The sequence below is a fragment of the Vipera ursinii genome (genome assembly GCF_947247035.1).
Source record: "Vipera ursinii genome assembly, chromosome: 3".
Taxonomy (NCBI): domain Eukaryota; kingdom Metazoa; phylum Chordata; class Lepidosauria; order Squamata; family Viperidae; genus Vipera; species Vipera ursinii.
In genome coordinates this window covers 207,243,068-207,270,063 of record NC_139516.1, presented here as the reverse complement: position 1 = coordinate 207,270,063, position 26,996 = coordinate 207,243,068, and the positions used below count along the sequence as shown (strand labels likewise).

General features: G+C 39.4%; 4 protein-coding genes across 4 annotated transcripts in view; all 4 read right to left on the bottom strand.

The window, feature by feature from the left end:
• Nucleotides 1-26,996, bottom strand: part of LOC310638764 (proto-oncogene Mas-like) — a 481,088-nt gene that overhangs the window by 25,309 nt on the left and 428,783 nt on the right. The window lies entirely within an intron of this gene.
• On the bottom strand, nucleotides 4,461-8,788 carry LOC310639222 (proto-oncogene Mas-like). The gene is made up of 2 exons (XM_083360728.1): nucleotides 8,762-8,788; nucleotides 4,461-5,676 (listed from the first exon to the last, which is right to left on the bottom strand). The coding sequence occupies exon 2, from the start codon at nucleotides 5,613-5,615 to the stop codon at nucleotides 4,656-4,658; it is 960 nt and encodes a 319-aa protein (XP_083216854.1). The 5' UTR covers nucleotides 5,616-5,676; nucleotides 8,762-8,788; the 3' UTR covers nucleotides 4,461-4,655.
• On the bottom strand, nucleotides 14,480-15,466 carry LOC310638991 (proto-oncogene Mas-like; the record flags this gene model as incomplete). The annotated part of the gene is made up of 1 exon (XM_083360352.1): nucleotides 14,480-15,466. Exon 1 carries the CDS (start codon nucleotides 15,437-15,439, stop codon nucleotides 14,480-14,482), a length of 960 nt encoding a protein of 319 aa, XP_083216478.1. The 5' UTR covers nucleotides 15,440-15,466.
• Nucleotides 23,555-24,514, bottom strand: LOC310638990 (proto-oncogene Mas-like; the record flags this gene model as incomplete). Its single annotated transcript, XM_083360351.1, has 1 exon — nucleotides 23,555-24,514. The coding sequence occupies one exon, from the start codon at nucleotides 24,512-24,514 to the stop codon at nucleotides 23,555-23,557; it is 960 nt and encodes a 319-aa protein (XP_083216477.1).

Sequence of the window (26,996 nt, the reverse complement as noted above, 5' to 3'; positions counted from 1 at the left end):
TCATACCGTACTGGGGAAAAAATTGCTGCTAAATTGAGATTTGTTACGGGGCAGAAGACTCTGCTGGATTAGCTGATCCCATACTAAAGGGCTCCTGGTCCTACCTTGGTCTCAAAAAGGAACGTTTTGCAGATAATAAATGACCCCAACACAAACTCCGCCTTTCCTGCAAACATACCTGGTGATGATGGGAAGAATCTCCAGATGGAATCAGCTGGTCTCTTTGGGAACCTAAGGCTGCGATCTTTTTCCAGTGAATTACGTTAGATAGCACTTGATGCAGTTACAGTCAGAAAGAGGAATTGAGCTGGACCAAGCTGCAAGCTTTCAGACAAAAATAAGAATAACTTGTCTGACGTTCTTCTCTGAATTTCGCAACTTTGCACAAAGCATGCAAAAGAAGCAGTTAACGATATAATCATATCTTAAAAAAGAATCAGCCAAAATGTACCAGGCTGAGATACAGATTAACATGGATCCCAAATTCCGGGAATCCACGTCACTTAAAGGCAGAACATCTTATGACAGCCCTTGTTAACTGTGACAGCAATATCCTTTTATTATTTATTAAATTTGTACGCTGCGTACATCTGCATTAAAGTGAGTCTGAGTAGCTTGTTAAGGTAATGCTCCAAGAAACAATGCAGGCTTCCTTCATTTTGACCATTTAGTGCTGTGTGCCAATCTTGCTGGTGAGGATATCTATTTAACCAAATGCAGTTTTTCTTCTGGTTACCAAACAGACAAAACCTTGAAGGACTTTTTTTTTTTGAGTCTGGAAGGCGATGATTCCCGAAAGGAGCTGTAGGTCCCCATGGCCTCTGGGGAAAATACTGGTGGGTCTCTTTCTTTCTACTTTCCTTTGACATCCTCTTAAAAAAAATGTGGTGTCAGGAGCAAGGAACCAAGAAAGACACAGAGATTTACTCAGAGCAGTTTCTCACCCATTGACAGGAATCTTGCCAGACTAGAGCACAAAACCTGTAACTATTATATATACTCTGTGAAAGGCTACAGGAGGTTTCCATTCTTTGCCTCTTTTTCCACTCCAAGGATTCTTGGCCTGTGTGCCTTTTACTCTTTTAAAAAAAAATCGCATTTATATCCTGCCCTTCTCCAAAGACTCAGGGCGGCTTACAATCTAAAGCGCTTAGCACATTGGCAGAGACCCCCTCCCTCCTCTGATAATGTACATCCCACACAATGTGGTAAATCCCTGATAACTTCTCCTTATCCTATTAACCATAATGGATGAATATTAAAATGCATGAAAATCTAGGAGAAGAACAGGCAAAACGGGTGGAGAGGGAGAATTAAGTACATAATCAGCCTACAGTTGTTTTGCTCCCACAAATGATCCCTATTCAGCCCACCTTGAATTCCGTCGATGCTTATCTGCCTCTGATTCAGATTTGAACTTTAGGTGACAAGATTCCTGTGTATAAGCTTGAGCAATCACTGCCTTACACCAGGGGTCGGACTCTGGCTCTGAAGAAACTGCCCCAGATGAGCCAGCCAAATTTCAATCCCAGGAGGCACCAAGACAGGAATCACTAGAAGCTTATTAGAAATAGGCACAGCTTCAAGATCAGATAGTGAAATATGGCATGCAAACCCTGGGCCTTGGTGATTAGAGCAGAGGAGCCTTCTTGCCAAGCAGAGATCAACTCCCTTAATTGAAACCAATTGCTGCAGTCTGAATTAACAGAGAGTACTGACCAGTCCAGTTGTTTTGTTGGAAACAACTCTTTCATGTCCTACCCTTGTGTGTTGCTCTATTGTTCTAGATTTGCAGTCGTAAGTCATAATTATAATTAAATGAGGTACCATGTGACTACCATAAAAAGGATAGCAGGCAAACAAAAGCTAAAAAAAAGTATAAAATGCATACAGTGGAAAATATTTTGAAAAAACTACTCTCTTTCTAATTCTATTATTTCTATTACCATATTTTCCGGCGTATAAGACGACCCCCTACATTTCCTGTTAAATTATAGGGTTTGGGCTATGATCGCCGTATAAGACTACTCCTCTTCCAACGCACACCAAATAAAAATTAAAAAACATCAGATTTGATTTTAATATGGTAATTTTAATTCAAATGCTTATGACATGCAGGTGCTTAGTAGGAAACTGTCACTTATAAACATAAGGCTGTTTGTCATCAAACATGTAAACGTAAAACAGTGCAAGTGGATTAAACTAGAAGAAGAAGAAGAAGAAGAAGAAGAAGAAGAAGAAGAAGAAGAAGAAGAAGAAGAAGAAGAAGAAGAAGAAGAAGGAGAAGGAGAAGGAGAAGGAGAAGGAGAAGGAGAAGGAGAAGGAGAAGGAGAAGGAGAAGGAGAAGGAGAAGGAGAAGGAGAAGGAGAAGGAGAAGGAGAAGGAAAAGGAAAAGGAAAAGGAAAAGGAAAAGGAGAAGGAGGAGAAGGAGAAGGAGAAGGAGAAGGAGAAGGAGAAGGAGAAGAAGAAGAAGAAGAAGAAGAAGAAGAAGAAGAAGAAGAAGAAGAAGAAGAAGAAGAAGAAGAAGAAGAAGAAGAAGAAGAAGTTGGAGGGGACCTTGGAGGTCATCTAGTCCAACCCCCTGCTAAGGCAGGAAACCCTATACCATTTCAGACAAATGGCTGTCCAGTCTCTTCTTAAAAACTTCCAGTGTTGGAGCATTCACCACTTCTGGAGGCAGGTTGTTCCACTGGTTAATTGTTCTAACTGTCAGGAAGTTTCTCCTTAGTTCTAGGTTGCTTCTCTCCTAGACTAGTTTCCATCCATTGCTTCTTGTCCTGCTTTCAGGTGCTTTGGAGAATAGCTTGGCTCCCTCTGCTTTGTGGCAGCCCCTGAGATATTGGATCACTGCTATCATGTCACCCCTCACCCTTCTCTTCATTAAGCTACACGTACCCAATTCCAGCAACCGTTCCCTATTTTCCTAACTCACTTTTTCACTTTTCCTAATTCACTCTAAAGCTTTCCCTGTGCAGAGCCTTAAATAACACCAGCTGCCTGCAATTAGTGCAGGTTCGCATCCCACCAGGCTCAAGGTTGACTCAGCTTTCCATCCTTCCAAGGTAGGTAAAATGATGACCCAGATTGTTGGGGGCAATAAGCTGACTTTGTAATAATGCTGCTTGGGGGGGTGAAAGCCCTAATAAACAGGCACATACACAGAATGAAGGCTATTGCTAAGCACATTGATTTGTGCTTTAACTTGTAAGCCACCGTGAGTCTTCGGAGAAGGGCAGGATATAAATGGGATTTTTTTTAAAAAAAACGACCAAATGGGAGATCCGCTCCAGGTTTTCCAGCCAGCCCGCCCAATTCCTGAGTCAAATGTGTCCTTAGAGCTAAGCCGCTGCTCTGGCTGCTGCCTTCCCCACCTGCCTTTCAAGTTGGGATATACTACAGCTGCTCTTCAACTTTAGAAGGAAAGACGCCCAGACCCCAGCCTGTAAAAAATCACAGACTGCAGCTTCTTCTCCAATTGGTCCCGCTTTCCCTGCGCAGACTAAATGGGAGATCCGCTCCAGGTTTTCCAGCCAGCCCTGTCCCTAAATTTTCAGCACCCGGAGTATAAGAGGACCCCTGACTTTTGAGAAGATTTTCATGGGTTAAAAAATAGTCTTATACACCGGAAACTACAGTATTTCTATTTCTATTTCTAAATCTTTCTGTGTGTCTGCCTGCCTGCCTGTCTCTATCTCATTCTATCCATCATTCTATCTATCTATCTATCTATCTATCTATCTATCTATCTATCTATCTATCTATCTATCTATCTATCATCTATCTATCTATCTATCTATCTATCTATCTATCTATCTATCTATCTATCCATCCATCCATCCATCCATCCATCCATCCATCCATCCATCCATCCATCCATCCATCCATCCATCTATCTATCTATCTATCTATCTATCTATCTATCTATCTATCTATCTATCTATCTATCTATCTCTATCTCTGTTATCTCATCTCTATCTATTGATCATTGATCTACAGAAATACACATAAACACATACACACACACAAACACACAAACAAACACACACGCATAAAACCTTTAAAAATCCTCTGCTCCAAAACTAGCCACATTTACAGAATTAGGGAATAGAAACCCAGATATGAGGTTTGTGAACAAGCAGGAAACTCTACTAGGGTCCTTCTAATCTGGAACTTTGCCAGGTGAGGTTGGTGCCAGCTGGAAATAAGGACTGGAAATGTCTATAAAAGATTGACAGGAAGGAACTCTTACAATGATAGAAGCCATGTATCTTCAGTCAAGAAAGAAAGCCACTAATGAATGATTATTAATAACAAACTCTTATTTTAAAATATAATTGAATGATATTGTATATGAAATGTTTCAGCATCAAAAATGACACATTTTATTGCAAGAAACCATAACCTCTATGGCAGATTTTCCCTTTCTTCTTCATCTCCATTATTTGTACACAAATGTGCATGTCACAAAGAAAAATGTATAAAATAAATTACACATTTTAAAAAATTCATTCAGTAACACTTTGGTTTTAAGTACTTTGTTTTTAAATACTTAGCTCAGTAAATTGCGTTCATTCTGTATATTCTCAAGGAAAGCATATTTTTGTCCCAAATAAATCGGTAGCTTCAAATATTGTATATGCAATATTTACGACCCTTCACAACTGGTCTTCCTTTACGGTTTGCTGCTCTTCCTGGCTGCCCTTCTCATCCTTGAAGACTCTTTGCAGAGCAACCTTGTATGATGCTCTGGGCTGGTTCTTTCCTCTCTTCTTCCTCCCAACGAGGAAATAAAGGAGGGGGTTGATGCTGCTGTTGAGAGAGGCACATCCTATCCCGATGGTCATGAGGAGGAGATTATAGCTATCAAAATATTCAATGACATAAAAGACATTCATTGGGAGAGAGAAAAGGAGGAAGGAAAGGAGAGCCAGCAAGATGGTGGTGAGCAACTTCTTTTGATTGTGTTGCGATTTAGATCTCATGTGAATCCAGAGGGTCACAGTAGACACAATCATGAGAGGTGTACAAAGTAAACCATTCACAATCAGCTGATAAAGGAAAGGTGAATTTCCAGAGCTTCTGGTCTGGTGGAGAAGGAAGTGCACTGCAGAGAGCAGGAAGGAGAGGATCCAGATGAGGCCAACAACCAGGGTAGACAAATATGGAGGACGATGGCAGCGATGCCAAAGTGGGAAGAGGACAGCCACACACCTGTCCAGGCTGATGGCTGTCAGCAGAAACTGGCTAGCAGAATAGGTGAAGAAAAAGAACTCAAAAAGTAAAAAGAAAAAGGTATCAGCCATATGTGTTCTTTGACTCAGACTTAACGCTGTCAGAAATGAAGCTGCCGTAATGAGGGATGTGAGGACCCCAAAATCGGCGATGGAGAGATTCAGGATGTAGGTGGTGAAAGAATTCCTCTTAATGGAAAAGGCCAGGAGATAAATGGTCCTTCCATTTCCTACCAGGCCCAAAATGCAAATCAGGACAATGAACCCATCGATAAGATTTCGGGTTAAATTATCGAACAGTTGAGCATAAGGGGAAGAAAAAAATTCTGACATTTCAGAAATATTTGGAGCAATTTTAGTAATATTGAAAGGAATGTTGACCATTTCAGAACCACTCCCAGAAATTTCATCATTATTCACAAGAACTAAGGGCTCCTCATGTATCCTAATAACCAAAAGAGAAAGAGAATCAGTCCTTCTTAGAGACACACACACACACACACACACACAAACACAGACCCTTTTTTATTCACACAAATCAACACATATTTGCTTTTTGATCACCTGATGGTAATTACATTCCTAAAATTAAAGTTTCTTGCAAGGTTGGAGAATTGGTACACTCAATCGTGACTCAAGTTTCCATACAAAATCCTTCAAAGTGCATTTCAGGACAACTGGCACCAAGTCCCCTTATTAGCCATTGTGGCTGAGGACAGAGTACGGTTAGCTGGTATTTGAACAGGCAAAGGGCAACACAAACAATTGGAAAGGAGAACAAATGTAGGGGGAAGACACAGCAATCGTTTAATATTTACATTTGGAGAGAGCAAGAGAGGTGTAAACAGGCCCACAAAGGGAAATGCACTTTGAGAGGAACGTTCTGTACTAGTGCTACCAGGTGGCTTTCGGAGTGTAGTTGATTAAGGTCTTGTCAATTTCAGTCAGAGTTTGTTCACGCTAATAAGCATAGTTAGCATTTATTAGAGAACAGCTGCTCAGTTCAATACTCAAAAAGGTCCAGAGAATTTAAAACTACATTTATCAGATGGAGGAAATGAGAGCAACAAGTAGCACATGTCCTCCTTTTAATAGATGTGTAGTAACTCTAGGTTAGGGAAAGTTATAATCCAAGTTTGTGGATATTGTGAGGTTTCTGACCTTTTTCCCAAGAAAAGGAAAAAGGTTGTGGGCGTATAGGTGGAGACTATATGTGACCCTTGTCATATAAGCAAGGAAGTCCCATGGATTTCTACAAAGACTAAGAAAGCTGAAGTGTCCTCCTGATTATGGGGAGAGATTATATGGAGAGTTGAGCAACTTCCACTAAGGAAGATTCCCTTCAAAAGGAAGGCATCCTGTTCCACCAGTCACAAATGGGCTGAGCAACATCGCAATTGTCCTTTTGGAATATTATGAAACTACTGGATGGCTAACTCCATTCCTGCAAAGAAAATATTTCGAATCCTAATATACTTACAAATTGTACATCGGCCAAATATCAGCGAAACCTTTTTCTCCAAAGGGGATTTGTGCAATATCTAAGGATGCAATAATAGTCAGTCATTATTTTGATCAATAACAGCAGGCAGCAAAAATGCTAATGTGCTTTAGAAACTTTATCCACCTCGCGAATGGGAGTCTGTGAATGTATCAATAAAATAATCCCCAATAGGGTTTTTTTCTCCATCGTTGCCCTGATACCTATTAGCCAATAATCAGTCTTTGTGATGCTCTAATTATTTAACCTGATAATTAATTCAAAATAATTTTAAAAGTGCTCGTTTTAAAAAGAAAAGTATTTTCCCCACTCTTGTTATTCTTTCATTTTTAGAAATGCTTCTGTGCGTCTAATCGTTTTTTTCCCCAATTAAAGAAGATCAAAGAGGTTGATTTCATCCCTTGTGTCCTTCCAAAGGAAAATTCCAGGTTGATGTTGCCTGTCGGACATGATAGGTATCAGTTTGTTGATATTCTTACATTCTCCGTAAGGCTTGTTATATGAGTAATTCTATCAGAAGCCATTTTGTGAAAGCGGTCACTGAAGGTTTTCAAAATGCCAATGCAATTCTCAACCCCAGGAGGGAGTGGACAATAGGAACTCATGATTTGCTCCTAGGTTTTCAGTCCTGGGATAAACTCACAAATCACTACGAACCCTTGAGGTCTTTGTTATCAGTAGTTATCAGTTAAAACAAAGGAAATGAAATGTTATATATAATATAGTTTTCTTGCTGTTCATACCTTCTGTGTAATTAAATAGTTGCTCCATTCTGTAAGAAGTGTTTGCTTGCTTAGAAAAGTTCAAATTTGTGGATAAGGTGGACCACCTGGGGCACTGTAATTGAAGGGGAAATACAATTATTAAAAGAAAACAAACTTCAGACTGTCAAAATGGCTGAAAGGAATTGTGTTCGTGGGGATTCAAAGCCATTGTCGGTTTGCCATTCACACACAAAACTATTGTTGTTGTTGTTATTATTATTATTATTATTATTATTATTATTATTATCATGGATGTAGGGGGAAGAAACACTAATTGTTTAATATTTGCATTCTTTAGAGCAGACATGTCAAATCTGAAACATCACTTGACTTTACGCGACGTATTGGAGCTTTTTCCCCATTGCTGGCAGTGGGGTGGGTGCGGTTTCCTGGTGACGCATCTGGCCCGCAGGCCGGCAGTTTGACACCCTTGCTTTAGAGCAACAGCTGCCAACCTTTTGGGCACCAGGGACCAGTTCCATGGAGAGAGGTTTTTCTGTGGACTGGTGGGTGGGGAGAGTGGTTTTACGTGCTGCCGGCATCTGGCAGATGGGGCTTCTCTTGTTTGCACGGCCCGGTTTCTGGCAAGCTGTGGCCACATATCAGGGGTCAGGGGTGGGGATTACAAGTGTGCAAACAGGCACACAATGTGAAATGCACTTTGAGGGGAACAGGCTAGTACTAGCAGTTAGCTTTCAGTTGGTAACTGATTAAGATCTTGTCAATTTCAGTCAGAGTTTGTTAACTCTAATAACCATAGTTAGCATTTATTGGAGAAAAGACGCTCACTTCGGTACTCAGAAAATCAGACAATTTTAAACCACCTCTGTCGGTTGGAGGAAATGAAGACAACAGGTAGGACATGTCCTCCTTATGGCATATGTCTAGTAACTCTCGGTTAGGGAAAGTTGTAATCCAAAGTCCTAGAGATCCTGTGGTTGCTGAACTTTTTCTCAAGCAAAGGAAAAAGTTTGTGGGTGTATAGGTGGAGACTATATGTGAGCCTTGTCATTTAAGCAAGAAAGTCCCATGGATTTCAACAATTAACAACAGAGCGGAAATGTTCTCGTGATTATGGGGAGAGATTATATGGAGAGCTGATCAACCTCCACCACAGAAGATTCACTTCAGAAGAAAGGCATCCTGTTCCACCAGTCACAAATGGGCTGAGCAACATCGCAATTCTCCTTTTGGAATATTATGAAACTACTGGATGGCTAACTCCATTCCTGCAAAGAAAATGTTTTGTATCCTAATATACTTACCTGTGGTACGTCTCCCAAACAGCAGGAAAGTTATATTGTTTTATGGGGAATGATGTATTACCTACGAAAGCAATAATTGTAAACCATTATTTTGATTTATAACAGCAGGCAGCAAAAATGCTAATGTGCTTAATAAACTTCATCCACACTGATTCGTTTCTTTCTGAATGGGAGTCTGTGAATGTACAAATAAGATAATCCCCAATAGGTTTTTTCCCCTAGATAGTTATTAGACAGTAATCAGTCTTTGTGATCCTCTAATTATTTAACCTGATAATTAATTCAAAATAATTTTAACAGTGCTCATTTTAAAAAGGAAAGTATTTTCCCCACTCCTTGTATTCCTTCACTTTTAGAAATGCTTCTGTGTGTTAATCTTTTTTTTTCCTAATTAAAGAAGAACCAAGAGGTTGATTTCATCCCGTGTCCTTCCAAAGGAAAATTCCAGGTTGATGTTACCTGTCGGAAGTGACAGATATCAGTTTGTTGATATTCTTAAATTCTCCGTAAGGCTTACTATATGAGTAATTCCATCAGAAGTCATTTTGTGAATGCGCTCACTGAATGTTTTCAAAATGCCAATGCAATTCCCAACTCATGATTTGCTCCTAGAGTCTCAATTCTTGAATAAACTCAAAATGAACCCTTGAAGTTTTCGTTATCATTAGTTATCAGTTATCACAAAGGAAAGGAAATGTTATATATGCTGGTCATACTTCCTGAGTAATTAAACTGCTGCTCCATTCTGCAAAAAGTGTTTGCTTGCTTAGAAAAGTTCAAATTTGTGGATAAGGTGGACAACCTGGGGCACTGTAACTGCAGGGGAAATACAATTATTAAAAGAAAACAAACTTGTGACTGTCAAAATGGCTGAAAGGAATTGTGTTCTTTGTGAATTCAAAGCCATTGTTGGTTTGCCATTCACACAGAATAAGTGTAGCCCTTCCCACCTTTTATTCAAGCAATAAAAAATATTTACAGTTCAAAACCAAAAGACCAGAAGACCAACAACCATTGTAAGCTTGTAAGCCGCCCTGAGTCTTCGGAGAAGGGTGGGATATAAATGGAATTTTTTTTTAAAAAAGGGAATTTTAAAAAAATAACATTTATTTTCTGGAAAGATAGCAGCTAAAAATGAGTAGTATAAGATTAGAAAAAAATAGCAATAGCAATAGCACTCAGTTGAGGTGACCTGATGAAATAACTCACAGGTTAAAAGAGTTATACTTTTTTTTAAATGGATCATAGTTATTAGCTGGGAGCAGCTGAATGAACAGATTTCCTTATCTTCAAGATTTTGTTCTTTGCTCATTTGCATACCCAAATCAAAATGCTCCAACACTATTTAAAATGCTTTAATGTTCCTAGCTGTTTTATGGCAATTAGCACTTAGACTTGTATACCACTTCATAGCACTTTACAGCCCTCTCTACGTGGTTTACAGAGTCAGCTTATGGCCCTCAACAATCTGGGTCCTCATTTTACCCACCTTGGAATGATGGACGTCTGAGTCAACCTCGAGTCAGTGAGAATCGAACTGCTGGCAGTTGGCAGAATTAACCTGTACTACCGCATTCTAACCACTGCACCACCACTGCTCAATAACAACAACAACAACAACAACAACAACAACAACAACAATAATAATAATAATAATAATAATAATAATAATAATAATAATAATAATAGACCATCACAGAGTCAGCCAGATGTTCAGACTAGAATTGGCATTTTTATCTACCTATCAAGTCTTTACCAAGGACCTGGGATAGGCAGATGTGGATGTTAGATGGTATTATAGATGTCATTGCAGGATGGAAGCAGTTTCGAGTAAGGCCGCCTCTTGCAACTGACTAATGGAGAATTTGCCAATGCCGATGATAGTGTTCAAGTGATGCTCCAGTACTTTTGGGATTGCACCCAAGGCACCTATTACTATTGGTACTACCCTTGCTTGTCTTTGCTACAGTCTTTCTCTTTCTATGTCTTTGTATTATTGTTATTGTTATTGCTCTTGTTCTTGTTGTTCTTGTTCTTGTTGTTCCACTGATTAATTGTTCTAACTATCAGGAAGTTTCCCCTTAGTTCTAGGTTGCTTCTCTCTTTAATTAGTTTCCATCCATTGCTTCTTGTCCTGCCTTCAGGTGCTTTTGGAGAATAGCTTGACTGCCTCTTCTTTGTGGCAGCCCCTGAGATACTGGAAGGCTGCTATCATGTCACCCCTCATCTTTCTCTTCATTAAACTAGACCTACCAAATTCCAGCAACCCTTCCTTATATGTTTTGGCCTCCAGTCCCCCATCATCTTTGTTGCTCTTCTCTGTACTCTTTCTAGAGTCTCAATGTCTTTTTTACATTGTAGTCACCAAAACTGGATGCAGGATTCCAAGTGTGGCCTTACCAAGGCATTGTAAAGTGGTATTATCACTTCATGTGATCTTGATTCTATACCTATTAAGATTGACTGAAGTCAGACCTGAGAGGTCTGTTATCATACTGTAGTGGAAAAAAAAAATTGCTGCTAAATTGAGATCCTTCACGGGGCAGAAGACTGTGCTGGATTAGCTGATCCCATACTAAAGGGCTCCTAGTCCTACCCTGGTCTCAAAAAGGAACGTTTTGCAGATAATAAATGACCCCAACATAAACTCTGCCTTTCCTGCAGACGTACCTGGTGATGATGGGAAGAATCTCCAGATGGAACCAGCTGGTCTCTTTGGGAATCTAAGGCTGAGATCTTTTTCCAGTGAATCCCGTTAGCTGGCACTTGATGCAGTTACAGTCAGAAAGAAGAACTGAGCTGGACCAAGCTGCAAGCTTTCAGACAAAAATAAGAATAACTTGTCTGACGTTCTTCTCTAAATTTCGCAACTTTGCACAAAGCATGCAAAAGAAGCAGTTAACGATATAATCATATCTTAAAAAAGAATCAGCCAAAATGTACCAGGCTGAGATACAGATTAACATGGATCCCAAATTCCGGGAATCCACGTCACTTAAAGGCAGAACATCTTATGACAGCCCTTGTTAACTGTGACAGCAATATCCTTTTATTATTTATTAAATTTGTATGCTGCGTACATCTGCATTAAAGTGAGTCTGAGTAGCTTGTTAAGGTAATGCTCCAAGAAACAATGCAGGCTTCCTTCATTTTGACCATTTAGTGCTGTGTGCCAATCTTGCTGGTGAGGATATCTATTTAACCAAATGCAGTTTTTCTTCTGGTTACCAAACAGACAAAACCTTGAAGGACTTTTTTTTTTTGAGTCTGGAAGGCGATGATTCCCGAAAGGAGCTGTAGGTCCCCATGGCCTCTGGGGAAAATACTGGTGGGTCTCTTTCTTTCTACTTTCCTTTGACATCCTCTTAAAAAAAATGTGGTGTCAGGAGCAAGGAACCAAGAAAGACACAGAGATTTACTCAGAGCAGTTTCTCACCCATTGACAGGAATCTTGCCAGACTAGAGCACAAAACCCGTAACTATTATATATACTCTGTGAAAGGCTACAGGAGGTTTCCATTCTTTGCCTCTTTTTCCACTCCAAGGATTCTTGGCCAGTATGCCTTTTACTCCTTTTTTTTAAATCCCATTTATATCCCGCCCTTCTCCGAAGACTCGGGGAGGCTTACAATCTACCGCAGAAATCAATGTGCTTAGCAGATTGGCAGAGACCCCCTCCCTCCTCTGATAATGTACATCCCACACAATCTAGGAGAAGAACAGGCAAAATGGGTGGAGAGGGAGAATTAAGTACATAATCAGCCTACAGTTTTTTTGCCCCCACAAATGATCCCTATTCAGCCCACCTTGAATTCCGTCGATGCTTATCTGCCTCTGATTCAGATTTGAACTTTAGGTGACAAGATTTCCTGTGTATAATTTATTTTATTTATTTATTTTATTTTAATCCCATTTATATCCCGCCCTTCTCCGAAGACTCAGGGCGGCTTACAATTTAAGCACAAACCAATGTGCTTAGCAATAGCCTTCATTCTATGTATATGCCTGCTTATTATTATTATTAGGGCTTTCGCCCCCCCCCCAAGCGGCATTATTACAAAGTCAGCTTATTGCCCCCAACAATCTGGGTCCTCATTTTACCTACCTTGGAAGGATGGAAGGCTGAGTCAACCTTGAGCCTGGTGGGATGCGAACCTGCACTAATTGCAGGCAGCTGGTGTTACTTAAGGAGGCATTAGCCCACTGCTCCACCAAGGCTCCTATAAGCTTGAGCAATCACTGACTTACAACAGGAGTTGGACTCTGACTCTGAAGAAATTGCCCCAGATGAGCCAGCCGAATTTCAATCCCAGGAGGCACCAAGACAGGAATCACTAGAAGCTTATTAGAAATAGCCACAGCTTCAAGATCAGGTAGTGAAATATGGCGCCCAAACCCTGGGCCTTGGTGATTAGAGCAGAGGAGGCTTCTTGCCTGTTAGATATTTTTGTGCCAGCCATGGCAGTTACCCAAAAAGGTCATCAGATGGGAGCAAAGAGGGTCTCGTGAGGCCATCGGTCTCGTGAGGCCATCTCACATTGCCAAGCAGAGATCAACTCCCTCAATTGAAACAAATTGCTGCAGTCTGAATTAACAGAGAGTACTGACCAGTCCAGTTGTTTTCTTGGAAACAACTCTTTCACGTCCTACCCTTGTGTGTTGCTCTAGGGTTCTAGATTTGCAGTCGTAAGTCATAATTATAATTAAATGAGGCACCGTGTGACCACTGTAAAAAGGGTAGCAGGCAAACAAAAGCTAAAAAAAGGTATTAAATACATAAAGTGGAGAATGTTTTGAAAAAACTACTCTCTTTCTAATTCTATTAGTTCTATCATTTCTATTATTTCTATTTTTATTTCTATTTCTGTCTGTCTGTCTGCCTGCCTGCCTATCTCTATCTCATTCTATCTATCTGTCTCTCTGTCTGTCTGTCTGTCTGTTTGTCAGTCTTTCTGTCTGTCTCTGTCTATCTATCTATCTATCTATCTATCTATCTATCTATCTATCTATCTATCTATCTCTAACTCTCTGTTATCTCTATCTATCTCTATCTCATCTCTATCTATCGATCATTGATCTACACAAATACACACACACAGACACACACACACACAAAACCTTTAAAAAAACCTCTGCTCCAAAAGTAGCCACATTTACAGAATTAGGGAATAGAAACCCAGATGAGGTTTGTGAACGAGCAGGAAAGTTTACTAGGGTCCTTCTAATCTGGAACTTTGCCAGGTGAGGTTGGTGCCAGCTGGAAATAAGGACTGGAAATGTCTATAAAAGATTGACAGGAAGGAAGTTTTACAATGATAGAAGCCATGTATCTTCAGTCAAGAAAGAAAGCCACTAATTAATGATTATTAATAACAAACTCTTATTTTAAAATATAATTGAATAATATTGTATCTGAAATATTTCAGCATCAAAAATGACACACTTTATTGCAAGAAACTGTAACCTCTATGGCAGATTTTCTCTTTCTTCTTCATCTCCATTATTTGTATACAAATGTGCATGTCACAAAGAAAAATGTATAAAATAAATTACACATTTTAAAAAAGTCATTCAGTAACACTTTGTTTTTAAGTACTTTGTTTTTAAATGCTTAGCTGAGTAAATTGTATTCATTCTGTATATTCTCAAGGAAAGCATATTTTATGTGCCAAATAAACCTGTAGCTTCAAATATTGTATATGCAATATTTACGACCCTTCACAACTGGTCTTCCTCCATGATTTGCTGATTGTCCAGGCTGCCCTTCTCATCCTTGAAGACTCTTTCCAGAGCAACCTTGTATGATGCTCTGGGCTGGTCCTTTCCTCTCTTCTTCCTCCCAACGAGGAAATAAAGGAGGGGGTTGATGCTGCTGTTGAGAGAGGCACATCCTATCCCGATGGTCATGAGGAGGAGATTATAGGTATCAAAATATTCAATGACATAAAAGACATTCATTGGGAGAGAGAAAAGGAGGAAGAAAAGGAGAGCCAGCAAGATGGTGGTGAGCAACTTCCTTTGATTGTGTTGTGATTTAGACCTCATGTGAATCAAGAGGGTCACAGTAGACACAATCATGAGAGGCGTACAAAGTAAACCATTCACAATCAGCTGATAAAGGAAAGGTGAACTTCCAGAGCTTCTGGTCTGGTGGAGAAGGAAGTGCACTGCAGATAGCAGGAAGGAGAGGATCCAGATGAGGCCAACAACCAGGGTGGACAAATATGGAGGACGATGGCAGCGATGCCAAAGTGGGAAGAGGACAGCCACACACCTGTCCAGGCTGATGGCCGTCAGCAGAAACTGGCTAGCAGAATAGGTGAAGAAAAAGAACTCAAAAAGTAAGAAGAAAATGGTATCAACCATGTATGTTCTTTGATTCAGAGTGAACACAGTCACAAATGTAGCTGCCACAATGAGGGATGTGAGGACCCCAAAATCAGCAATGGAGAGATTCAGGATGTAGGTGGTGAAAGAATTCCTCTTAATGGAAAAGGCCAGGAGATAAATGGTCCTTCCATTTCCTACCAGGCCCAAAATGCAAATAAGGACAATGAACCCGTCGATAAGATTTCGGGTTAAATTATCGAACAGTTGAGCATAAGGGGAAGAAAAAAATTCTGGCATTTCAGAAATATTTGGAGCAATTTTAGTAGTATTGAAAGGAATGTTGGCCATTTCAGAACCACTCCCAGAAATTTCATCATTATTCACAGGAACTAAGGGCTCCTCAAGTATCCTAATAACCAAAAGAGAAAGAGAATCAGTCCTTCTTAGAGGTACACATACACACACACACACACACACACAGAGAGAGAGAGAGAGAGAGAGAGACATAGAAACATACACAGACCCTTTTTTATTTACACAAATCAACACATATCTGCTTTTTGATCACTTGATGGCAATTACATCCCTAAAATTAAAGTTTCTTGCAAGGTTGGAGAATTTGTACACTCAATTGTGACTTCAAAGTGCATTTCAGGACACCTGGCACCAATTCCCCTTATTAGCCATTGTGGCTGAGGACAGAGTAGGGTTAACTGGTGTTTGAACAGGCAAAGGACAACACAAACAATTGGAAAGGAGAACAAATATAGGGGGAAGTCACAGCAATCGTTTAATATTTATATTTTGAGAGAGCAAGAGAGGTGTAAACAGGCCCACAATGGGAAATGTGCTTTGAGAGAAAAGTACTGTACTAGTGCTACCAGATGGCTTTCGGAGTGAAGATAATTAAGGTCTTGTCAATTTCAGTAAGTTTGTTCATGCAAATAAGCATAGTTAGCATTTATTAGAGAACAGCTGCTCAGTTCGATACTCAAAAAGGTCCAGAGAATTTGAAACTACATTTATCAGATGGAGGAAATGAGAGCAATAAGTAGCACATGTCCTCCTTTTAACAGATGTGTAGTAAATCTCGGTTAGGGAAAGTTATAATCGAAGTTTCTGGAGATTGTGAGGTTGCTGACCTTTTTCCCAAGAAAAGGAAAAAGGTTGTGGGTGTATAGGTGGAGACTATATGTGACCCGTGTCATATAAGCAAGGAAGTCCCATGGATTTCAACAAAGACCAAGAAAGCTGAAATGTCCTCCTGATTATGGGGAGAGATTATATGGAGAGTTGAGCAACTTCCACTAAGGAAGATTCCCTTCAAAAGAAAGGCATCCTGTTCCATCAGTCACAAATGGGCTGAGCAACATAGCAGTTCTCGTTTTGGAATATTATGAAACTACTGGACAGCTAACTCCATTCCTGCAAAGAAAATGTTTTGTATCCTAATATACTTACCGATTGTACGTGTGCCAAATATCAGCGAAACCATTTTGTGCAATGGGGATTAGTCCAATAACTAAGGAAGTAATAATAGTCAGTCATTATTTTGATGAATAACAGCAGGCAGAAAAAAATGCTAATGTGCTTTAGAAACTTTATCCACCTCGCGAATGGGAGTCTGTGAATATATCAATATAATAATCCCCAATAGGGCTTTTTCCCCCATTGTTGCCCTGATACCTATTAGCCAATAATCAGTCTTCGTGATGCTCTAATTATTTAACCTGATAATTAATTCAAAATAATTTTAAAAGTGCTCATTTTAAAAAGGAAAGTATTTTTCCCCCTCTCGTTATTCTTTCATTTTTAGAAATGCTTCTGTGCGTCTAATCTTTTTTTCCTAATTAAAGAAGATCAAAGAGGTTGATTTCATCCCTTGTGTCCTTCCAAAGGAAAATTCCAGGTTGATGTTGCCTGTCGGACGTGATAGTTATCAGTTTGTTGATATTCTTAAATACTCCGTAAAACTTGCTATATGAGTATTTCCATCAGAAGCCATTTTGTGAATGCAGTCGCTGAAGGTTTTCAAAGTGCCAATGCAATTCCCAACCCCAGGAGGAATTGGACAATAGGAACTCATGATTTACTCCTATGTTTTCAGTCGTGGAATACACTCACAAATTACTACGAACCCTTGAGGTCTTTGTTATCAGTTAAAAAAATTGAATGCAGAATTCCAAAGAATAGCTAGAAGAGATAAGAATGCCTTCTTAAATAAACAGTGCAAAGAAATAGAAGAAAACAATAGAATAGGGAGGACCAGAGATCTTTTCAAGAAAATTGGGGAGATGAAGGGAACGTTCAATGCAAAAATGGGCATGATAAAGGACCAAAAGGGCAGGGACCTAACAGAGGCAGAAGAGATTAAGAAGAGATGGCAAAATTACACAGAAGAACTATACAAGAATGAGCTTAACGTCCCTAATAATCACAATGAGGTGGTCACTGACCTCGAGCCAGACATCCTAGAATGTGAAATGAAGTGGGCCTTAGAAAACCTGAGCAACAACAAAGCTAGTGGAGGTGACAGTATTCCAGCTGAGCTATTCAAAATCTTAAAAGACGATGCAGTAAAAGTGCTACACTCAATTTGCCAGCAAATTTGGAAAACTCAACAGTGGCCACAGGATTGGAAAAGATCAGTTTACATTCCAATTCCAAAGAAAGGCAGTGCCAAAGAATGTTCAAACTATCGCACCATTGCACTCATTTCTCATGCTAGTAAAGTTATGCTTAAAATCCTACAAGCTAGACTTCAGCAGTATGTGGATCGAGAAGTACCAGAAGTACAGGCAGGATTTCGAAGAGGCCGAGGAACTAGAGATCAAACTGCCAACATACGCTGGATCATGGAGAAAGCTAGAGAGTTCCAGAAAAAACATCTACTTCTGCTTCATTGACTATGCTAAAGCCTTTGATTGTGTGGATCATAACAAACTGTGGCAAGTCCTTAAAGATATGGGTGTACCAGACCATCTTATTTGTCTCTTGAGAAACCTATATGCAGGCCAAGAAGCAACAGTGAGAACTGGACACGGAACCACTGATTGGTTCAAAATTGGGAAAGGAGTCCGGCAAGGCTGTATACTGTCGCCTTGCCTATTTAACTTATATGCAGAGCACATCATGAGAAAGGCAGGGCTAGATGAATCAAAAGTTGGAACTAAGATTGCCGGAAGAAATCTTAACAACCTAAGATATGCAGATGATACCACTCTAATGGCAGAAAGTGAAGAAGAACTAAAGAGCCTCTTGTTGCGGGTGAAGAAGGAGAGTGCAAAAGTTGGGTTGAAACTTAACATTAAGAAAACCAAGATCATGGCATCCAGCCCTCTCAATTCCTGGCAAATAGATGGGGAAGAAATGGAGGTAGTGACAGATTTTATTTTTCTGGGCTCCAAGATCACTGCAGATGGGGACTGTAGCCAAGAAATTAAAAGACGCTTGCTCCTGGGGAGGAAAGCCATGGCAAATCTAGACTGCACACTAAAAAGCAGAGACATCACCCTGTCAACAAAAGTGCATATAGTCAAGGCTATGATCTTCCCAGTTGCAATGTATGGCAGTGAAAGTTGGACCATAAAAAAAGGCTGAGCGCCAAAGAATTGAGGCCTTTGAACTCTCGTGCTGGAGAAGACTCCTGCGAGTCCCTTGGACTGCAAGGCGATCAAACCGGTCAGTCCTAGAGGAGATCAACCTTCACTGCTCTTTAGAAGGCCAGATCCTGAAGCTAAAACTCAAATACTTTGGCCACCTAAGGAGAAGGAAGGACTCACTGGAGAAGAGCCTCATGGTGGGAAAGATCGAGGGCAAGAGAAGAAGGGGACGACAGAGAATGAGGTGCCTGGATGGAGTCACTGAAGCAGTAGGCGTGATCTTAAATGGACTCCAGAAGATGGTGGAGGACAGGAAAGCCTGGACGAACGTTGTCCATAGGGTCGCGATGGGTCGGACACGACTTCGCAACTAACAACAACAAAAACAAAGGAAATCAAATGTTATATATAATATAGTTTTCATGCTGTTCATACCATCTGAGTAATTAAATTGCTGCTCCATTCTGTAAGAAGTGTTTGCTTGCTTAGAAAAGTTCAAATTTGTGGATAAGGTGGACAACCTGGGGCACTGTAATTGAAGAGGAAATACAATTATTAAAAGAAAACAAACTTCGGACTGTCAAAATGGCTGAAAAGAATTGTGTTCTTGGGGATTCAAAGCTATTGTCGGTTTGCCATTCACACACAAAACTATTACTATTAATACTACTACTACCACTACTACAACTACTACTATTATTATTCTCATGCATTAAAAATCTTTTTATATTAGTTTTTAGCTGGGAGCAGTTGAATGAACAGTTTTCCTTATGTTCACATTTTGCTCTTTGCTCATTTGCATACATATATCAAAATGCTCCAACACTGTTTAAAATGCTTTGATGCTCCTAGCTATTTTAGAGCAATAGCACTTAGACTTGTATTCCACTTCATAGCACTTTACAACCCTCTCTAAGCAGTTTACAGAGTCAGCCTATTGCCCCCAACAATCTAGGTCCTCATTTTACTGACCTCAGAAGGATGGAAGGCTGAGTCATTTTGAGCCGGTCAGGATCAAACTGCTGGCAGTCGGCAGAATTAACCTACACTACTGCATTCTAACCACTGCACCACCACGTCTCTTCAATACATATTAAGATTGACTGAATACATGAGAAGACTGTTGTCATACCGTACTGGAAAAAAAATTGCTGGTAAATTGAGATCTGTTACAGGGCAGAAGACCCTGCTGAATTAGCTGATCCCATACTAAACGGCTCCTAGTCCTATGCTGGTCTCCATAAGGAACGTTTTGCAGATAATAAATGACCCCAACACAAACTCTGCCTTTCTTGCAGACATACCTGGAGATGATGGGAAGAATCTCCAGATGGAACCAGCTTGTCTCTTTGGGAATCTAAGGCTGAGATCTTTTTCCAGTGAATCCCGTTAGTTGGCACTTGATGCAGTTACAGTCAGAAAGAGGAATTGAGCTGGACCAAGCTGTAAGCTTTCTGACAAAAATAAGAATAACTTGTCTGACGTTCTTCTCTCAATTTTGCAATGTTGCACAAAGCATGCAAAAGAAAAAGATAACGATATAATCATATCTTAAAGAAGAATCAACCAAAATGTACCAGACTGAGATCTCAACCTGGATCTCAAATTCCTGGAAACTAGCCACTTAAATGAAAAACATCTTATGGCAGCCATAGTTAATTGTGACAACAATTTCCTTTTATTATATATTATTTATTTTATTATTTATTATTTATTTATTCATATCTTAAAGAAGAGTCAACCAAAAGGTATCTAAACTTGACCTCAGATTTCTGAAAACCAGCCACTTAAAGGACGAAGTTCTAAGGGTCACAATTGTTAACTGTGACAGCAATTTCCTTTTATTCTTTATTAAAGTTGTATGCTGCCTATATCACCATTAAGGTGACTCTGGTGGCTTGTTAAGCTAATGCTCCACGAAACAATGCAGGCTTCCCCCATTTTGATCATTTAGTCCTGTGTGCAAATCTTGGTGGTGAGGATTTAGATTTAACCATATGTAGTCTTTCTTAAGTTGGTTTAACCAAACAGGCAAAACCTTGAAGGACTTTTTTTTTGCTACTGGAAGGAGATGATTCCTGAAAGGAGCAGTAATCTGATTTAAGAGAGAGTATTGACCGGTCCAGTTTTTGTGCTGGAAACAACTATCTCACGTCCTGCCCTGGTGTGTTACTCTAGGGTTTTATAATTGTAGTTGTAAAGGTATAGGTTCCCCCACAGATGTCTGCTAATTGTTTCCGACTCTAGGGGCTGGTGCTCATCTCGGTTTCAAAGCCGAAGAGCCAGCGCTTGTCTGAGGATTTCTCCATCGTCATGTGGCCGGCATGACTAAATGCCAAAGGCGCACAGAACGCTGTTACCTTCCCACTGTAGTGGTCCCTATTTTTCTACTTGCATTTTTATGTGCTTTCAAACTGCTAGGTTGGCCGAAGCTGGGAAGAATAACAGGCGCTCACTCTGCTACGTGACACTCGGGATTCGACCCGCCAAACTGCCGACCATCTGATCGACAAGCTCAGCGTCCTAGCCCACTGAGCCACCACGTCCCTTTTTCACTTGTAAGTCATAGTTATAATTAAATGAGGTACCACGCTCAAGTCATTAAATGGGGGGGAGTCCCAGGTAGAATCATTCTCCCCACCCAGCTCACTTCCATCTGTGTTCTTTTGGACACATTGCACAATGACAGTGGTGGGGGTAGCCCCAGGTGCGTCTACTGCACTGGTGACCTTCTCCACCAAGACCTGTTTCCAAGATGGCAGTCTTTCCCCTCTGTATGTAGGCTTTGGAAAAGAAAATAATTCCTGATGCAGCTGCTGCGCATAACTATCAAATGGTCAAGTGCAGGAAACCAAGAACAATACAACAAACTTCTAAGAATAGATTCTTTATTGCTCTTTTGCCAATAGACAGGAATCTTGCCAGAGTAAAGCACACTCAGCATATCTATCAGATAAATCCTTTTGCATATTTTAGAGAAGATCCCTTCTGATCCTCTTTCTGCATACCAATGACTCAAAGCTGATTTGCCTTTTAGCTCCTTGTGAAAGAGGCCTTACCTCCTGCAAACATGTCTCCAATTGCATAGCACAAATCAAATGAAATATTTATTTTGGTCATAGACCAGCATAATAAGGGCAGAATGCAAACAAAATCTAAAAAAAGTATAAAATGCATAAAGTGGAAAATATTTTGGGGAAAAAAACTACTTCTATTTCTATTATTTCTATCATTTCTATTTCTATTTCTGTCTGTCTATCTATCTATCTATCTATCTATCTATCTATCTATCTATCTATCTATCTATCTATCTCTATCTATATGTCATCTATCTCTATCTCATTCTGTCTATCTGTCTATTTGTCTGTCTATGTCTGTCTATCTATCTATCTATCTATCTATCTATCTATCTATCTATCTATCTATCTATCTATGTAATCTGTCATTTTTATCTCTCTCTCATCTATCTCTATCTCATCTCTGTCTATCTATTTCTATTTCTGTGTCTATATCTATCTATCTATCTATCTATCTATCTATCTATCTATCTATCTATCTATCTATTATCTATCTCTATCTATATGTCATCTATCTCTATCTCATTCTATCTATCTGTCTATCTGTCTATCTATCTATCTATCTATCTATCTGTCTATCATCTATCTCTATCTATATGTCATTCTATCTCATTCTGTCTATCATCTATCTATCTATCTATCTATCTATCTATCTATCTATCATCTCTGTCATCTCTCTGTCATTTTTTTCTCTCTCTCATCTATCTCTCTCTCATCTCTATCTGTCTGTCTATTTCTATTTCTCTCTATCTATATCTATATCTATCTATCTATCTATCTATCTATCTATCTATCTATCTATCTATCTATCTATCTATCTATCTATCTATCATCTATCTCTATCTATATGTCATCTATCTAACTCATTCTATCTGTCTATCTGTCTATCTATCTATCTATCTATCTATCTATCTATCTATCTATCTATCTATCATCTATCTATCTATGTGTCTGTCTGTCTCTGTTATCTCTCTGTCATTTCTCTCTCTCTCTCTCATCTATATCTCATCTCTATCTGTCTATCAGTCTATCTATCTATCTATCTATCTATCTATCTATCTATCTATCTATCTATCTATCTATCTATGACTGATCTAGAGAAACACACACACAAACACAACCTTTAAAAAAACCTCTGCTCCAAAAGTAGCCACATTTACAGAATTAGGGAATAGAAACCCAGATGAGGTTTGTGAACGAGCAGGAAAGTCTACTAGGGTCATTCTAATCTGGAACTTTGCCAGGTGAGGTTGGTGCCAGCTGGAAATAAGGACTGGAAATGTCTATAAAAAAAATTGGCAGGAAGGAAGTCTTACAATGTTAGAAGCGATGTATCTTCAATCAAGAAAGAAAGCCGCTAATTAATGATTATTTATAATGAAATCTTATTTTAAAATATAATTGAATGATATTATGTAACCGTAACCTCTATGGCAGATTTTCCCCTCTTCTTTCATCTCCATTACATGTATATAAATGGGCATGTCACAAAGAGCAATGCATAAAATAAATTACACATTAAAAAAAATCCTTCAATAAGACTTATTCACAACAGTAGTTATAATGAAATAAAAAGGAACTATATTGACTAAAATATTTCCTGTTAAACAAGTGCTTCAGATTGAAAAATACTGAGACAGCGATACTTCCTATTTCCATATCTTTGTTTTTAAGTCCTTTGCTTACTAAATTGTATTCATTCTGTATATTCTTAAGGAAAGCATATTTTATGTGCCAAATAAACCTGTAGCTTCAAATATTGTATATGCAATGTTTACGACCCTTCACAACTGGTCTTCCTCCATGATTTGCTGATTGTCCAGGCTGCCCTTCTCATCCTTGAAGACTCTTTCCAGAGCAACCTTGTATGATGCTCTGGGCTGGTCCTTTCCTCTCTTCTTCCTCCCAACGAGGAAATAAAGGAGGGGGTTGATGCTGCTGTTGAGAGAGGCACATCCTATCCCGATGGTCATGAGGAGGAGATTATAGGTATCAAAATATTCAATGACATAAAAGACATTAATTGGGAGAGAGAAAAGGAGGAAGGAAAGGAGAGCCAGCAAGATGGTGGTGAGCAACTTCCTTTGATTGTGTTGCAATTTAGACCTCATGTGAATCAAGAGGGTCACAGTAGACACAATCATGAGAGGTGTACAAAGTAAGCCATTCACAATCAGCTGATAAAGGAAAGGTGAACTTCCAGAGCTTCTGGTCTGGTGGAGAAGGAAGTGCAGTGCAGAGAGCAGGAAGGAGAGGATCCAGATGAGGCCACCAACCAGGGTAGACAAATATGGAGGACGATGGCAGCGATGCCAAAGCGGGAAGAGGACAGCCACACACCTGTCCAGGCTGATGGCCGTCAGCAGAAACTGGCTAGCAGAATAGGTGAAGAAAAAGAACTCAAAAAGTAAAAAGAAAAAGGTATCAGCCATATGTGTTCTTTGACTCAGACTTAACGCTGTCAGAAATGAAGCTGCCACAATGAGGGATGTGAGGACCCCAAAATCAGCGATGGAGAGATTCAGGATGTAGGTGGTGAAAGAATTCCTCTTAATGGAAAAGGCCAGGAGATAAATGGTCCTTCCATTTCCTACCAGGCCCAAAATGCAAATAAGGACAATGAACCCATCCATAAGATTTCGGGTTAAATTATCGAACGGTTGAGCATAAGGGGAAGAAAAAAATTCTGACATTTCAGAAATATTTGGAGTAATTTTAGTAGTATTGAAAGGAATGTTGAACATTTCAGAACCACTCCCAGAAATTTCATCATTATTCACAGGAACAAAGGGCTCCTCACGTATCCTAATAACCAAAAGAGAAAGAGAATCAGTCCTTCTTAGAGATACAAACAAAATAACACACACACACCATTTTTTATTCACAGAAATCAACACATATTTGCTTTTTGATCACCTGATGGTAATTACATCACTAAAATTAAAGTTTCTTGCAAGGTTGGAGAATTGCTACACTCAATCGTGACTCAAGTTTCTATACAAAATCCTTCAAAGTGCATTTCAGGACACCTGGCACCAATTCCCCTTATTAGCCATTGTGGCTCAGGTCAGAGTAGGGTTAACTGGTGTTTGAACAGGCAAAGGACGACACAAACAATTGGAAAGGAGAACAAATATAGGGGGTAGTCACAGCAATCGTTTAATATTTACATTTTGAGAGAGCAAGAGAGGTGCAAACAGGCCCACAATGGGAAATGTACTTTGAGAGGAAAGTAGTGTACTAGTGCTATCGGCTGGGTTTCGGAGTGTAGTTGATTAAAGTCTGGTCAATTTCAGTCAGATTTTGTTCACGCTAATAAGCATAGTTAGCATTTATTAGAGAACAGCTGCTCAGTTCGATACTCAAAAAGGTCCAGATAATTTGAAACTACATTTATCAGATGGAGGAAATGAGAGCAGTAAGTAGCACATGTCCTCCTTTTAATAGATGTGTAGTAACTCTCGGTTAGGGAAAGTTATAATTGAAGTTTCTGGAGATCGTGAGGTTGCTGACCTTTTTCCCAAGCAAAGGAAAAAGGTTGTGGGCGTATAGGTAGACACTATATGTGACCCTTGTAATATAAGCAAGGAAGTCCCATGGATTTCTACAAAGACCACGAAAGCTGAAATGTCCTCTTGATTATGGGGAGAGATTATATGGAGAGTTGAGCAACTTCCACTAAGGAAGATTCCCTTCAAAAGAAAGGCATCCTGTTCCATCAGTCACAAATGGGCTGAGCAACATCACAATTCTCCTTTTGCAATATTATGAAACTACTGGATGGCTAACTCCATTCCTGCAAAGAAAATGTTTTGTATCCTAATATGCTTACCTCTTGTACGTGCGCCAAATATTAGCGAAACCTTTTTTTGAAAGGGGGATTTCTGCAATATCTATGAGAGCAATAATAGTCAGTCATTATTTTGATCACTAATAACAGGCAGCAAAAATGCTAGTGTGCTTTAGAAACTTCATCCACCTCACGAATGGGAGTCTGTGAATGTATAAATAAAATAATCCCCAATAGGGTTTTTCCCCCATCGTTGCCCTGATGCCTATTAGCCAATAATCAGTCTTTGTGATCCTCCAATTATTTAACATGATAATTAATTCAAAATAATTTTAAAAGTGCTCATTTTAAAAAGGAAAGTATTTTCCCCAGTCTTGTTATTCTTTCATTTTTAGAAATGCTTCTGTGCGTCTAATCTTTTTTCCCCCTAATTAAAGAAGATCAAAGAGGTTGATTTCATCCCTTGTGTCCTTCCAAAGGAAAATTCCAGGTTGATGTTGCCTGTCGGACGTGATGGGTATCAGTTTGTTGATATTCTTAAATTCTCCGTATATATGAGTAATTCCATCAGAAGCCATTTTGTGAAAGCGGTCACTGAAGGTTTTCAAAATGCCAACGCAATTCCCAACCCCAGGAGGGAGTGGACAATAGGAACTCATGATTTGCTCCTAGGTTTTCAGCCCTGGAATAAACTCACAAATCACTACGAACCCTTGATGTCTTTGTTATCAGTATTTATTAGTTAAAACAAAGGGAATCAAATGTTATATATAATATAGTTTTCATGCTGTTCATACCATCTGAGTAATTAAATTGCTGCTCCATTCTGTAAGAAGTGTTTGCTTGCTTAGAAAAGTTCAAATTTGTGGATAAGGTGGACAACCTGGGGCACTGTAATTGAAGGGGAAATACAATTATTAAAAGAAAACAAACTTCAGACTGTCAAAATGGCTGAAAGGAATTGTGTTCTTGGGGATTCAAAGCCATTGTCAGTTTGCCATTCACACACAAAACTATTACTACTACTACCACTAAAACTACTACTACTACTACTATTATTATTCTCATGCATTAAAAAAAATCTTTTTTATATTAGTTTTTAGCTGGGAGCAGTTGAATGAACAGTTTTCCTTATGTTCACATTTTGCTCTTTGCTCATTTGCATACATACATCAAAATGCTCCAACACTGTTTAAAATGCTTTGATGCTCCTAGCTATTTTAGAGCAATAGCACTTAGACTTGTAATACACTTCATAGCACTTTACAGCCCTCTCTAAGCAGTTTACAGAGTCAGCCTATTGCCTCCAACAATCTAGGTCCTCATTTTACTGACCTCAGAAGGATGGAAGGCTGAGTCATTCTTGAGCTGGTCAGGATCGAACTGCTGGCAGTCAGCAGAATTAACCTACACTACTGCATTCTAACCACTGCACC

What these genes read in the sequence shown, in the direction of transcription:
- LOC310639222 (XM_083360728.1), bottom strand. Translation starts at nt 5,615, where the DNA reads ATGGTCAACATTCCTTTCAATATTACTAAAATTGCTCCAAATATTTCT.